Source organism: Amblyomma maculatum, chromosome 2 (genome assembly GCF_055883805.1).
Source record: "Amblyomma maculatum isolate TAMU_Amacu chromosome 2, ASM5588380v1, whole genome shotgun sequence".
Classification (NCBI taxonomy): domain Eukaryota; kingdom Metazoa; phylum Arthropoda; class Arachnida; order Ixodida; family Ixodidae; genus Amblyomma; species Amblyomma maculatum.
The window spans coordinates 61,458,732-61,473,896 of NC_139345.1; the positions used below are offsets into that span (position 1 = coordinate 61,458,732).

General features: G+C 43.3%; 1 protein-coding gene across 2 annotated transcripts; it reads right to left on the reverse strand.

The window, feature by feature from the left end:
- Positions 1-382: 382 nt before the first annotated feature.
- Positions 383-13,572, reverse strand: LOC146198789 (uncharacterized). 2 transcript variants are annotated; one of them, XM_084592649.1, is made up of 5 exons: positions 13,305-13,572; positions 8,562-8,722; positions 6,878-6,969; positions 4,058-4,156; positions 383-720 (listed from the first exon to the last, which is right to left on the reverse strand). In XM_084592649.1, exons 1-5 carry the CDS (start codon positions 13,428-13,430, stop codon positions 545-547), a joined length of 654 nt encoding a protein of 217 aa, XP_084448775.1. In that variant the 5' UTR covers positions 13,431-13,572; the 3' UTR covers positions 383-544. The 2 variants fall into 2 exon arrangements, with proteins under 2 accessions (XP_084448775.1, XP_084448776.1); XM_084592650.1 differs by lacking the exon at positions 4,058-4,156 and having other exon boundaries at positions 13,305-13,571.
- Positions 13,573-15,165: the final 1,593 nt, after the last annotated feature.

Sequence of the window (15,165 nt, forward strand, 5' to 3'; positions counted from 1 at the left end):
ATGCGTGTTCCTGACAGTCGATCAGCAGTGTGGATGCAAGATATGGCGTCGCATGGCCGTCAGATTAAAATGGTAAGTTCGCCTGTATGTAGAAAATCGGGATTGTTTAAAGGTGCGCACACTCCTCTGAAGTAGGGCGGTTGCTTTTCAAAAATATTCCAAATTTCATTTCAGATTAGGTTACGACATCAGTAGACCGCAGAAATCTGTTTGGTGTAGGAAAAAATCACGTCATGCATAAAAAATGCAATTGATCAGGATAGTTTGCGAATGCTTGTAGTAACAATGGTTAAAGCAGCTGGACACTTTATTAGCACACAGTAACTGCTTTCTCAGAAATCATGAGTGGAGCTATTATTTCTACTTTTATTGGAACCTCTCATCCGAATGATCCTTCGCACCTTTATGCAGAGCTTGGTTGTAGAAAGAAAAAGAACAAAACGCCTAGTATGAGATAGAAAGCAAAACAATATTACTTGGTTAGGGGTGCTTTGCTAAGCTCTTTTATTTATATCTTGAGTAAACGTTTTACCTTCACACGAATTTAATTATTGCCCGTAGATGGCTCCTGGTCTGACCTCAAGCAGTACTCTGACGTTGGACAGTCCTTATACACCCAGATTTTTTTCTCGGCAGTGCAGGCTTCGTAGAAAAGGACGCAGTCATAAGGTATTGTCTTTTTCGTCTCATAATATGCAGTATGCACCCAGACGAGGTAACCTGAGAAAGAATTCATGAAATCTAAGCATCGCTCTCTTTATCACACTTTTTTCGCACTGCCATGAAAGCGCGAGTCACGCTAGCATAAATCAATGACTGAAGCATATCGTTACGTCTAGAGCTTATAAAGAATAGCCCAGCGTACGGGAGTTTAAGCACCGATCGATTACACGTCGCTTTCAAGGGAAAACATAATTGAGAATAACGAATGTTAGCCGATTTGGAGCATTTTGCTATAAATGATGGTGATGCAATGAAAACATAAGTGGAAAGAAAGACAACACATGAGCATACTACCGAACGTTTATTAGACGGAGAAGAAGCATACACTAAATTCAAACGTCTGACTCATCAGGTAATTACTCCAAACGCAGCCGGCAGTACGGTCTCATTCCGAGTACCAAATGCTCATAGAGCACTGCTATCGAGAAATTAAATGAATAGAAATATGTCGTCAAAGTCAGTCTTTAGAATTTGCAGCAAAAAAAAAAAAAAACTCAGAATACTAAAAAACACAAAACCAATAAGAGGGGGGTCAAAAACAGCAAAGCTAACAAAAATAAAAAAGGAACAGTAATAGCCGCTGTGCTTCCGCGCAGGCTTAATGACGATTGACAATGCTTCCTTAAGAAGATCATATCAGGAGAAAAAACCATATCAAAAAAGTTTATTTCTACGCAGAGACATTGAGCTACCGCTAACACGTGAGCGACTTCTTTAACATGCGCTGACAAGGCTCAAGTCTTCCCCGCTCCACCTGATCGCTACTACTACCTGTGATGTTGATGCTTCTTAGCACTGGCTCACACTTGCATGCTTTCCAGTGGTGGGGTAAGTCTGACCCACCACCAATCTTTAGTGATTTTCTGTCGTCAATACACCGCCCCTATAGATATGTGCATGTTCTGTTTTGTTTTGCATGTGAGAGTGCAGAGTTCTTTGTAATTGTAGCGGTGTTTGTTCATTGACAAGTGGTGTGTGTCCAAGTCATGTGCGGCATGTTGCGTTTCACGAGTGTCGTTAAGTGTGTGCATAATATACTCAATACCTCGGACCACAAGGGAAACCTCACTGTACTATGACATCATCACCCTTCATTCACACCCTAACTCACGTTTACTTGCTCTTCCCCCTTTCCCAGTGTGTAATAGCAGGCCAGGGTCTCTTTACCGCCGGCCGACCTTTCCACTTTTCTTCTCAATAAATTACTCTCTCTCTCTCTGTTTTGTTATTTGGAGGATATCTCTGGTTTAAAAGATTTTCTTTGCTGGATTTTAAACTATTGTGACTGATTTTCATTTGAATCTATCACGCTGCCTTGGTTACAAATTTTACATTATTTCTGCCAAAATGTTTCTACTCATTTCAGTATACAGTAATAACGGTGCTTTAAGTAGAGGTGAAAAAAAAAATTGCCCGCGATTACGTTACTTCCTAATGCGAAATTTCAGCGCAGCTCATCAGCTGTTTCAGCTTTTTGATAGATTGAGGCAAATATTTCGAGCAAGACACGTATGTACAATTACAGACAACTTTTTTTAATTTTTCACACATGTTTCTTCAAGAAACACTCCACTAACAGTTCTTGGCTGTCATCAAAGAAGCTGTCATGAAAGAGCAATTGAGTTATCGGGAGTTTGCGGAAGGCAGCGCGTGGACCCATAGGAACGTTACGCGACGAACATAGCAGCGACTGACTGATGCCGCTGACGCCGTTAACGAGTGAAGCTAGTGAGAACGGGATGCACGCACCGTGATCCGCTGATAGCGAGCCGGAGTTTCGGCAACCGGAGAGCCCCCTCGCCGCCACACATGGCGGCGACGGCGTTCTATACGTAGTCACGTTGTCTTGACTCGCTAGTGGCGTCAGCGGCATCAGTCAGTCGCTGCTATCTCTTCGTCGTGCAGGCAGCAACCCCTTCCCCCCTCCTTTTCTCGTGTTCTCCGCTGAGTGTACCGTCTCCCCCCCGCCTCCCTCTTCCTGCGAAGCTCCGGTTGCCGAAGCGCCGGCTCGAACTGGGGGGCTGAAAGGGGGCGGAGCTGGTTACGAGGCTAGCGTGGCCGACGCGGCCGGCGACGCGAAACCCAGGAACGGGCGTCAAAGAGTTGCGCTCTAAAGAAGGCCGTGGATGATTAGTTTTGAAGGCTGGGGTTTGAGCGATCATGCAATTGGCCACACATTTGGGTTTGGTGCATATTTACTTGACTCACCTTTGTAAACAACAGTTGCTAGTGGGCGTAGGCATTGCCTTCATAGGTTGCCTGTGTGCAGAGCACGGCTTTAAGAGTTGGAAGTCTGATTTATTGCGAAACCAATAGTAGATTTACCCTCCAGGGCCGGGTAATTGTGAAAAACGTGTGACTAAAACATGAAGTAAAAATATGTTGGCTCTAACCGCCTAATATGTTTCGAAGAAGAGCTGTGACGACGGGGAAAGAAAAGGCCAAAATAGTGGCGTCCTTCCAGGGAGGAGAGAACGCCCATCTTATACTCACCGTTTTAATTTAACCTATTTTCTAATTCGTTTTTGAAGCAATATATATATATATATATATATATATATATATATATATATATATATATATATATATATATATATATATAGAGCAATTATAGCATGTGGTGCGAAGAGAGGATAAGGGTAACAAATTGGATTGGAAAGAAAACGTAGCAGGGGGCAGCAGAAAGTTAGGTGGGCGGATCAGATTAAGAAGTTTACAAGGGTCAAACGAATGCAGCTAGCACAGGATTGAGTTGATTGAAGTGATATGGGGGAGGCCTTCGCCCTGCAGTTAATGCTATTGAGCTACTAGTACATCATTGTACCGTATTATTTAACTGCATGTCATCGCTCTTGGGCTAATTCACTAAACTTGCATAAAATGCCTCAGCAAAAAAACACTGCTATCTATCATAAACTTCAGTGACTGACTGGCGTTAAGTGACGTCACTAAAGCGGAAACGACACTTACGCGCTTCTATATATCCTAATGTGGCCACGTCGCCAATGCTAGAGAGCTTCCGGGAAACGTCTGAAAACTATGTAAATGAGCACTGTATATGTCTACGTGCAGAGAGATATGCAGAGTTCCACAAAAACGACCTTCAAAGCTCAGCACAGAGCTCTACGCAGATACACAAACCGATTTTAATTCTACTGCACGGCATACCGATTTAAAGTAACCTGTTAATGTGGGCTCTGTGAGTTTCTGTCAGACTTAAACTTACTCAAGGCACGTCGTTTAGACTTATTTCCCGAACTCAAACTGAACGTTCGGCCTCTTTTCGGATCATAGCTTGTTCGTATCTAAAACTGAGAGGCAGCAAATTCCTTACCAAGTTCCTTGGACCTCATGAGTATGCAACGGTACTTATTCTCGTAAATCACTTCATTTTCAATCATGGTATGTTTAAAAAAGAAGTCCTTTGACGTACCTGAAAGAAAATGAGTAGCCATGAAAGTCTAGAATATAGATCGTAAACGCGAAACACCGCTAAACGTCACGACAAAAGAAAAAAAAAACCCACATTTGAATGTGACGGAATGACAAACCTCCTATTGTATCAGCCTAAGAGCCACACTAAATAGCTACTTCTCTAGAAGTACGGTTTCAGTATAAACGACCACTTACTGCCTTAGCCTCAGAACGAGACGAAATAGAACCGCGGCCGTGGCCCGAGGTAGAACATCCGCTCGGCTACGGGGGGTAGTGGTTTCGACTGCGATTGCCAACCGACCACCCACCGGTTTTCTCAATTTGGTACAAGTTGTAGTCTGGCCTGGTGCTCAGCTTTTGACTTGGGAAAGGAGCCCACATCTTTTAAGCCCAACTCTGTAAGCTATAAAAGGCAGACTATCGTCGTCGTTACGTCGAGAACAAATAAACCTCTCCTTGGGATCTACTGCAAATTTCCAACCTTAATAACTAATTATGATTATGTAAACTCCCAGCCATGGCCAACAATATACCTCTACCTCCTCGGATTACTAATGCAAGAAGAGCTAAAAACCAACTACATTTGAAGGCCTGTCTTACACAGATTTACTTTCAGAGGCGAAGCATTATAGAGAAGAATGTTTCAAAATAACAAATCACAACACCAACAAGTGCAGTGCTTTACGGCAACACAATATAATCCCTAATCCCATTTTATTACATGTCAGCACAATTTGTAGTGGTGGCGATGGAAGCGGCTAGGTTGTTGCGTTCCATGAATGTTCTGGGCATGAATGATCGAAATGTATGTTGTTGCGACTGCTGGGCGCATGAATATTGAACAGGTATTCTCTGTTGAATGACAAGTATCATAGCGGTACAACTAGTGAACCTCCGAGATGAGGATTAGGATTGTAGATTTTATGGAAAAGGCGTACAAAACATTCTGCGACGGCTGAAGGTCAGGTAAGTTTATGTTTCACTTCATTAGGACTATGCCTGCAGTTCGAGTATACTTTAATCACTATATTACCGGAAACACAGCTGCGCACTTTCAAATATTCTCAAGTGATGTCTTCGAAATATTTTGTTTTAAGATCTCAAGCCAGAGGTCTGCAGTAACGAAAATCTTCGCGATACTGCTACGCTGAAAATAACTGCAGGCCAGACCAACATTGTGAAATGATTTTTTATTTTACAACCCCCCTAACTACAGCACGGTATTTAACCAAAATAATCTAAATAGCCTTGATCAATAATACAAAACTTGTAGCTGTTGTAAAAGGCCAAATAAAATTAATTGAAATAGGTTCGATTGTATGCTATGAACTCGTAACAACTGTAGAATTAGATATGTGAAATATATACAGAGATTTTGTTTTCCAGAGTTTTGTATTGTTCTCGTAACATTAACATAATATATTAGTATCAATATTTATATATTATATACTTTTGAAAATGAAATATTTATACCTTTAATTAAAATAGAATGGTTGTACTTAATACTCATGTAAACGCCCCCGAATCTTGTATACCCTTGGCAGATAGCATTATTGTAGATAATCTCTTTTTGTAATATTTTTCCTATTTTTGTGTTATGTATTATTTAAATGCTACATTATATTATGGCCGTTCTGTCATAAGCAGTGCGGGAAGGGAATTGTTTTTTTTTGGCTCCCTCCATCTAACGAATGGGACTAAGATCATCGTCTGCGTATTGGTTATCATTCAGGCGACCATTTCTTACTGCTGACACTCTTGTCAGGATGTCGAACCATTAAGTAACCTTTTCGCACACTCACTAGTCATAATGTGGGACCAGGAGGCGCCCTCAGATATCGCTTCACTAGATGGCGCAATGCTGGTAATATTAAAAATGTAAATTTAATAAAAGAAGTTGAATGCTAAAAAAATATATATTTATTCTTTTTTAGAGACTAGTGAAATTGAAAAAAAAAAAGATAGTGTAACTCAAACGTTTCCTAACTATGTTCATGTCTTAGTTCAGAAGTAGATAGCAGGGTAGTTTAGGTGGGAGGTTGTCCAGTCGTTTCCACTGGCCCGCTCGTAGCACAGCTCGTAGAAGTAATAAGACGTAGAAGTTGTTAGTATATCTCTAGTGAGTTGTACAGCAACGCTAGTGCCTGCACCTTAAGATTCAAATTTTTGCACCAGAACAAAATTGCTGGAAACGTTTTCTCAAAAAGATGGCGACATACTGTTTGCAACACAGTCCAGGTAAATCACTCTGTCTGACCTATAAATGCCGGGGAGAAAATTCTTACTGTGCAACTTTTTATCATGTTGAGGCTCTAGTTATTGTACATGAATTTTTGCAAACGTGGTGCACATCTTGGTATGCTCATTACCGTACTGCATGTTTCGTCCTCTACGGAGCGCGTGCGACGTCGGGTAGGTAACGGCTCAATAACATACCCAAAAAGAAAAAGGAGTTATCAATGCGGAGTAAGGTGAGACACTGTAGCAAACGCCGTTTTGGAATTTTTTCGTCTGGCCCAATGTTAGAAATAGAAAAAGAAAGCATTTTGATCCCGAATATTTAACTTCTTTTTCTAAGAACTTAGAGGTCTTGTTAGTGCACTGTGAGCAAACATCAGTCGTTTGCCGAGATCGAGAAACAGTTGCGGATAATTTCACCTGTAGGAAAACAGCATAATAAATAGAGCATTCGAAAAAGATGTGCGATCCCCATATTTACCTAGCATCGTGTAGTAGAGAGTTATGAGAACGTTATCGTAGACATAAAACTGATCCGACTTGTTTGACCACACAGTGTTTGCTCCATGAAGTCTGCAAAAAAATGTTGTGGAAAATTATCGTCCTTGGGATATTGCATGAACTAGTTATAACGATGAATAAAGTATTCAAGAATCCGGATCTTATAATTAGACATCGATGATGGCTTGATATCTTATTTCATGATCAACTGACACGTTTCACTTCATATAGAGGTGATATGTTATTCCGCAGTCATTTAGAGTTGCTATCTAACACATCCTAAGGGAATTAGAAAGCAGCTACAGTTTTCACCCTTTGTAGAAAGAGAACAAGATGTTGTGACTGCTACGGCGCACATCCCATTTCCTGGCTCTTCTCAGTGTGTAGTATGCCACCGGAAAATAGCCATATCTTAGGCCCCGATAAGAATATCGGTAAAGGAACTGAATAAACATATCCGCAAGGATGAATGCGTGCTCATACAGGTATGAGAGTTGAGAATTTTAGCGACAACAGAAACACTTCAAAAATATTTGTGAAAAGCCGACGACAGCCTGGAAAAAGTTCTGTGCCATAGAAATGAGGGTTGAGCGCCAGTATTTCTACAACAGAGCAGCAACCAGCTTTCAGTCCCAGAAACGCGTGGATACCTTGCGATGTCCACCTGGCCACCAGCTATGGCTTGCTGGCGGCTGGGTAAGAAGAGGAAGAGACCAGGATCGGAAGAAAAAAATATGTGGGCTGAGATTTACCTATTTATGCTTGGTGTAACTGCTATTTAGAGGAGTGTGGTCAATAGGAAATCGCAATATTGTTTTTAATGGAATGCTACTTTGATTAGAAAGCTAAAAATTTGCTTTGACAAAGGCTCCGGTGGGAAACTATATCCATGATATATTGAAAGAGCAGAAAGAAATAATCAGGTATCCAAACTACCAGTAACTGACGTCGTATCCTGTTAACATAGCTGAAGGGAAGGCAAAAGTTCGTCGGTATTAAGCCTGGTTAAACTGATAAATTTGTCTGAAATCGTGAGATCGAAGACCAAAGGCGAGCCCAAATATAAAAGAACGTTTATACATGCATGGTGCAATAAGCGTTAGAGGCAAGCTGAGGGGCGTTCTCGCATTGCACATTATGCTTCCTATGGTCCGTTCTGAGAGCTCTCTACTATCGCAAAGGATGTCACTGCGCTTTCTTTTTGTTGCCTATAAATTATGCTGCCGTGAGCTGTATCACCCCCGGATAATTCTATATTGTGGAATGAGAATGATGCTTCAACGACAAGCCATACTATTTGAATGTTTAAATGAGAAGCCTTGCGAAGTACCGCTAGCTTTTTGTCGTCATTCTGTATTGAATACCGTGTATGTTACTGAAAGAACGAGTAGTTTACCTTTGTTTAGTTGGTTGCCTTGTTTGAGCTGTCATACAATAAATGGACGGTGTTGAGGAAATCCATCCTAACGAACTCACAAAAACGAGCTGCTGAATCTCACTTCCCCCTCCGTTGGTTCATATTCCTCTACAAATTTCAGCATTCACAGCGGCATTGCATTTACTTACTTGCATGGCACCCCTTTGGTCGTTGATTCTATAATAATACGCTCTAGAAAAATTAAGATGTGAATTCATAGAGCTCAATAACTATACTCTTTACTTACGTTGTGGTGCTGTTTGGGGAGGTGTGATATTTGACAGTTCTTTTCCAGTTGTCACTTGGATAAGGGCGAGATGTTGTGGTGCACAGACACTTGTATTTGATGTCAAGACTGCCATTCGAGTGGAACATCAGACGATACCTCGGATGCTCGTCTGCTATTAACTGAAATAAAAATAAAGAGATACAGTAGACAGTCAACTGTCTGTCAGTAGATACAGTAGACAGTTAATGCTATCCTGGTTATGCAGGTAAAATACTAAATTCAGCAGTATTAGTAAAAAAGAAAAGAAAAAATTATATGAGAATAATATTTTACACGCAGGGCAAAATTAGAATTGCAAAATGTTAAAAATTTCAAGCCTATACAAAGTGAAATGTTACCAGCTTCTTTCTAATTTCACACAAATCAAAGAAACCATGCCTTGTTTCCTCCAAAAGGTAGTCACTTGAAGCTTTGTTCTTCATAACACTGTTTTTGATGAAAGTTGGTGCAAAAAAGAAGTAGCAAAGACTACCTTTTCTTGGTTTTAGAAATAGAAAATAATCATAAATGATGAAGTGACTCTTCTCGGTGCTTGACTGAAATATAATGTAGCAATTCATGGGAACACAGGTGGCAAGCTTTTAAAGGGAGATGAAGATCAATAGCTCTGTACTCAAGTGTGTACTCTTGCAAAGCTTCTGCGGTAATACCGCAGCTCATGATCGAAACGCAAAAAGTGGTCGGGCACAGCGCGATGCTAGCGCGTGTTAAAACATGCATGGTCGTTAAAATTTACCCAAAGCCTTCCACTGCTATCGTTTCTACCTTCGTCACTACGAAGTGAAACAGTTGTTGCATGTTTCTTTTCATGAAAAATAAATTCTTAATGCGCATTCATTATCTGTCTATTCTTGTGGTTTGGTGTCCCCAGAAGTTGTGCACACTATTTCGTCGCAACCGAATGAGTTACCAAAAAACAAAGGATTGTACTAGACATGGAATAAAAAAATGTCGTCTGGGAAATCGCATGGGTAAAATTGAGTAATTATAGTAAAATTATAGCCTAAAAAGATGTCGAAATAGCCAAGTAGAGTAATGTTGACGTCCGGATGTGACGTCGCTTTTCCGGTTACGTGATGTATGTTAGGGTGACGCTACGTGCGGCAAGGGTCATATGACCGGACGTGTAACGTGTCTGCATGTGTGTTGTGTGACCGGAATTTGGGCGTTTAAAATTAATCAAATAAAATGAGTAAGACCGGTCAGAAGATGTGTAAAGTGTTGTTTTAATCGAAACAAAATAAAAAAAATAGAAGAACATGCCCAGCGTCTACACAATGCTTAAAAGGGCTAAGGATATACCGTGTGCAGCAGCAAGGCTCAAGCTTACGCATTTCACCAGAGCAGATTGTGCAGTGCTCGCGGATTTGTTCTTCATCGCCGTCTCGCGTTTACAACCACAGTAGTTCCAACGTAATTTGCATCCTAGATTAGTAACAAATTACACAAAAAACTAATCTCAGTTCGATGACATTTTCTGTGCGAACCGCCACTGTTTACTACCATGGTTTTGTCATATAATAATATCATTTGCAGCTCCGGATGAAGAGTATTGCGGTGGGAGTGAGAAATCCAACATGCTTCGCTAATGTTTACAAGCTATCTGACATAAATAATTTTCCAAAACAGAATCTTTTCACCACTTCTAAAATGCCGCTTGGCTCACGGCGACGTTGGAGACCGAGAGAGCGTTGAACTTTGTTGCTGAAACAAAATCGGCGCCGTAAACGCTGCTGGCGAAATATATGCCCTTTAAAGGCCACTTTCACAGCTGGGCTCGTGGTATGGTGCTGCATATGCGGCAGAACACAACGGGAGAAGTACACATCCGGCAAACCTCGATCGTTACCTGGCATATGCTTTGTTCATCAAATTGATTGATTGAAACACGTCTTTTATTTATAGTCCTCATCTGGATCTGAATGTTTTTTAGAGGACTGTACTTAGCGTCACCTTCGTCGTGCCGTTTGATGTCACATATCTCATTCTCCCATGGATGTTTTATACACACTATTTCATTTATTGATCTCTCGCGTAATTTCTTTTTAGTGCGAAAATACTCATCCGCTCAGCACCACCGACGAAGAATTATGCCCAACCTTGTTTGCGCCTTCAGTCTGATCGGTTAAGCTCAATTGTGAGGCCACAATCATGCGGCCTCACGCGGTTATTGCAAACTAAGTTCCGTATAGCGGCTCGAACGCGCGAGTCTCTACGACAGGTCTTTCAATTTCGCCAGCCAATAGAGAGAGTGATACAGCCTATGACTAACCAATGACTGGCCATGAACTCTTGCACAACTTTCACATTAAAATAAAATTAGCTGCGGTTCGACCAATGGCCATCCCGAGTAGAATTGCGGAAGCGCCCTTCTCGTTTCTACGATGTCTCCGCTGCACGTTCGGCTTTTATCTTGTCCAGCTTTCTCCGATCTACTGCCCTTTGCCAGGCTGCAACTTCTGAATCCGACGAATTACAAAGATTTGCTTGCCTAAGGCGTTCAGTCTTTGATTGGCTCAACTCCTCAATGGCTGACTGCTCCGGTTGTTGTTGTTGTGGCTGTAGGAAGAAGGAAAAGAAAATGCACGGCCTGCTACTGCTCTGTAGCTGAGCCACCTCCGCTACCTCGTGCGGACAGGAGAGAAAGTAGAGAAGAAAAAAAAAGAAGAGGGAGAGAAAGATGCGCGCCGCAACAGCCGTCGTCCACCACCTAAGTGGAGGCGGGTGCAATGGCGGCCTACAACAGATAAAATATCAATGATCAATGGCTGGCTAGCCCCTACCGCAAGCGACGTTGACTTACCGTTCCAGCCACGTAGGGCCAGGAACAGCCACACTTCACCACTTCCTACCCCACTGCTCCGGTACAGGCGCGATGTCCACGCGCGATGACCATCGCTCCTGTCGCGTGGTGTTCCTTGGACGCGTTCAAGTCTTCTCCTCCCTTCTTTCCGTTTTTTTTTTTTTTGAGGGATGTTGAAGTCATAATTAGTGCAATGGCCACTGTGCAGGACGGATCTGCAGCTTGTATATCATTGTTTGATATAGTGTTGGGCAGTGTGTATAGTATATAGTGTGTATATGAGCAGCTTATATATCATTGTTTGATATCCGGAGTGCTTATGGCACCCCAGACTGCAGAGCTCCGTTTGGCCCCAGCGGCTGTCACGCTCGGAGCGCTGCCCCTCTCTATGGAAATCGCGCCGCGTTCATCACTCCTCTCCTTCTAGCCACCCACCATAGGGAGGTCTACGGAGTAATTTCGACCGCCTGGGGATCCATAACATGCACAGACACACACAGCACACGGACAGCTCTCCATTTTACCTCCATCAAAACGCAGCCGCCGACGGTCGGTTCGCGGGGTACGCTGCATAGAACGCCGGTGAACGTTGGTGCTTTCAACGGAACGCTGGTTGCGTTCGATGCAACAACGCTCGGTCGCCTGCAGCCAAAGGTTTCGCTCCACATTCGTTTAAGCAAGGCTGAAACCCTCAAATGCACAGCTGGCGCAGCGGCTACAGCACTTCGGAGTCACCCATGCAGCGGAGGAGGCGGCGGCGGCTCCGCGCTGCTCTCCAGTATGGGCGTCTTGTGACGTCACTCGCTCCTAGCGCATGTATAGATGGCGCTCTCCGGGGCTGCGTGGTTACAAAGAGACTAGCTAACACTATCATCATCATGAAATCGCTCAGGAAGGGTGGCAGGTACTTGCCCTACGTGGTTGGGACGGTAGGTCAACGCCACTTGCGGCGGGGGCTAGCCAGCCACCGGATTTTTATCTGTTGTAGGCCGTCATTGCACCCGCCACCGCTTTGGTGGTGGATGACGGCTGCCAACCAACCTTTTCTTTTTCTTTATTGTCTATTTTCTCTTGTCCGCACGAGGCAGCGGAGGTGGCACAGCTACAGAGTCAGTAGCAGGCCCATGCATTTTCTTTTCCTTCTTCCTACAGCCACAACAACAAATCGCTCAGACCTGGCGTAGTGTTGGTCCAGCAACATAAACAAAACATCAAAGCGGATTGGAATCCATCGGCTTCAGTATCGGGTACTATTATTCAGTAGCCGAGCGCCACTACCACTGAGCCATCAGCAGGAGCTTTCGATAGTTTTGACCCGGTTAAAGTGTCCACTATAACATGGGGTGGCTTCCAAATGGTGTCACAAGTGGAGCTAAACTCCGAGCCTAAGCGATCAAGCGCACCACTGCACCGGACCTGAACTCTAAAGCCACGGTTAAACCTGCGTTATTTGACCAAGCAGCTCCCAGATTGCGCCACATCCACAGCTCAAAGAGCAGTTTGCCTTGCTTTTGGACTATAACTGGTTTAACAGACAAATATTGCTAAATTTTCTTACGAGTGAACTTGTGTCATTCTTTTCCTTGATCTTTTTACCATCCACTTTCCATATGTAAAAGGTCTTTCCAGTCATCTGTTCCTCATTAAACGAAAGCATCACCAGAACCTTTGCCCTAGCGGCCGATTGGTTAGTTTTGCAGCTTGACACACTGTGAGTCGTAAGTGCAAATTCCCATGAAACATACTTTTCTGCTAGGTACTTTTGTTTTCCAGGATTTAGCTTTCAGGGGGGAAATGAACTGCAGTTGTTTAATGGATTCCTGCATTGTCATGAGTGCTCAGGTGCAAACGCATAATTTTCATTGCAATTAAATCGAGGGAGCAGTCTAAAATCATACCTTCCAGGCATCCGGACTGTATCCAAGGCGTCGTGCAATGACCTTTGCGTCACAGTTTGGCCTCTTGTAGGCATTGCAGAAGTGAAAGGGGAGGAGCAGTAGAACTACCATTATCACGGACGCCATGTGGCAACTGGCGCAGCCCTGTGGCTATGCGAGTCACGGAGGAATGTCCTGTATCTTGCACAGCGTCAATCCAGCCCAGTCCTAAGAAAGAGAAGTAGAAGCTCCAGTAAGAGGGCAAGTCAGCAGCTGCCTCTTGTGACAACATAGGCCGGAGCCTCCATAACGTGCTCCTGTCTCAGTGGCGTGCTGACCTTCCGCAAACGTTGCTTTTTGACTGGTGAGGTGGCATTTATGAGTAGGTTTGTCGTACATCTTATTTCTGTGAGTGTTGCTGCCTGGCTGGAGAGTAATAACTGGAGACATGGACAGCTTTGGAATGCGAAAAGGTTGGTATTTATTGATTTGCAATTAGGAATATTACAGGACAAATAAAACATAATTTTGCACCTTTTCTTAACACGACACTTTAAAATGAACGCCACAATATTAAGAGGATAAAGTTATCACCGAAAAGAAGAAAAAAAAACCCCAAAAGTATCACGAGAACTTTATCAGCCGCAGAAGTGAGATTACAAATGAATGCCGTAAGTTAGACGTTTGATGGACAAAAGCGCGGAACAGCATTAAGAAGCGTGGAAAAACTGCTTTAGTGCGGGCGTTGCGTCGCCTCCAAGTATTTTCACAGAAGGACACAAAGAAGAAACCGCCTGATTGCATTATTTTGCGGCGACCGTAGAACAAGTAACTGTTAAAGTCACTTATTAGGGTTTTGAGGAGGCGGTTCTTAAGTAAACATGTGTAACGGTACGCTAAGAAGTTGGCCTGTTTTCTATACTGTACATAGTGAGATTTTCAACGCGAAAACATTATTGGCCTGGTAGGAGCCAAGGTCGTCGGCGGGCAGATTTGACCTCAGGTGCCGCGCGAGGAGCCGGCGCCGCGCTTTTTCTTCTACTGCCCACACCTGCGGCGTCGTTATCTTCCTAACGCACCTGGAAAACTTGTAACGGTACATATCTCCACAAAACAACAGCATTGCTTGACACAATGCTACACAGTCTTCCAGTCTGCTGCCTGCCCTTTCCCTCCACCGTCACCGCTGACCCTCTGGATCGTCTCCTGGGACCTCTTCCTTCAAATTGCCCTCAGCATGTTCTTGTCGTCTAGACCTGTCTGTCGGGTCCTTGAGGCCCGTAGATGCCTATAGAGATGGAAGAGACCCGCGCTGGAACCAATGTTTCGGCTGCATTTTTTTGACGCTCACAGACAGCCTTGGAGGAGTTAAACCGCAGCAAATCGTGTCTAAGTACACTTATTCGAGCTTCCGCTCAGTAGATTAGCTTATCTATATGAGCTTAACCTGGCTTAGCAACAGAGCGGGACCAGGCATCACAAATCTTTCGCTTGTGTAACCTAGCTTAGCCGAGCTTAGCCGCAGTAATTTTTCTTTCTTTAAGTATTGACAAAGAGGCGGCTGATAGAGTGGCCATGCTGATTGAGGGAATTGTGAAAACTTCTTTATAGGCGCCGCGCCGCGCATAATTGATGTTACGTTCCTGCATGCCGATCAATTAAGTTTCTTCGAACAAATTACAAATCTACACTGTGCCAATCTGCGATCTCAGAAATAGGCTCCGGTTTTGAACACCACAATTTCGCACGAGTAAATAAACAAAAAAGTGCCAAATTGCGCATTTTGCTTTTTAAATCTACGGATAAAATCAAGAGCGTGGCAGGAACGCGCTGCAAAATCACATGTGTTGAAGCTTTGTAATGGCAGAAGTATGACCTCGCG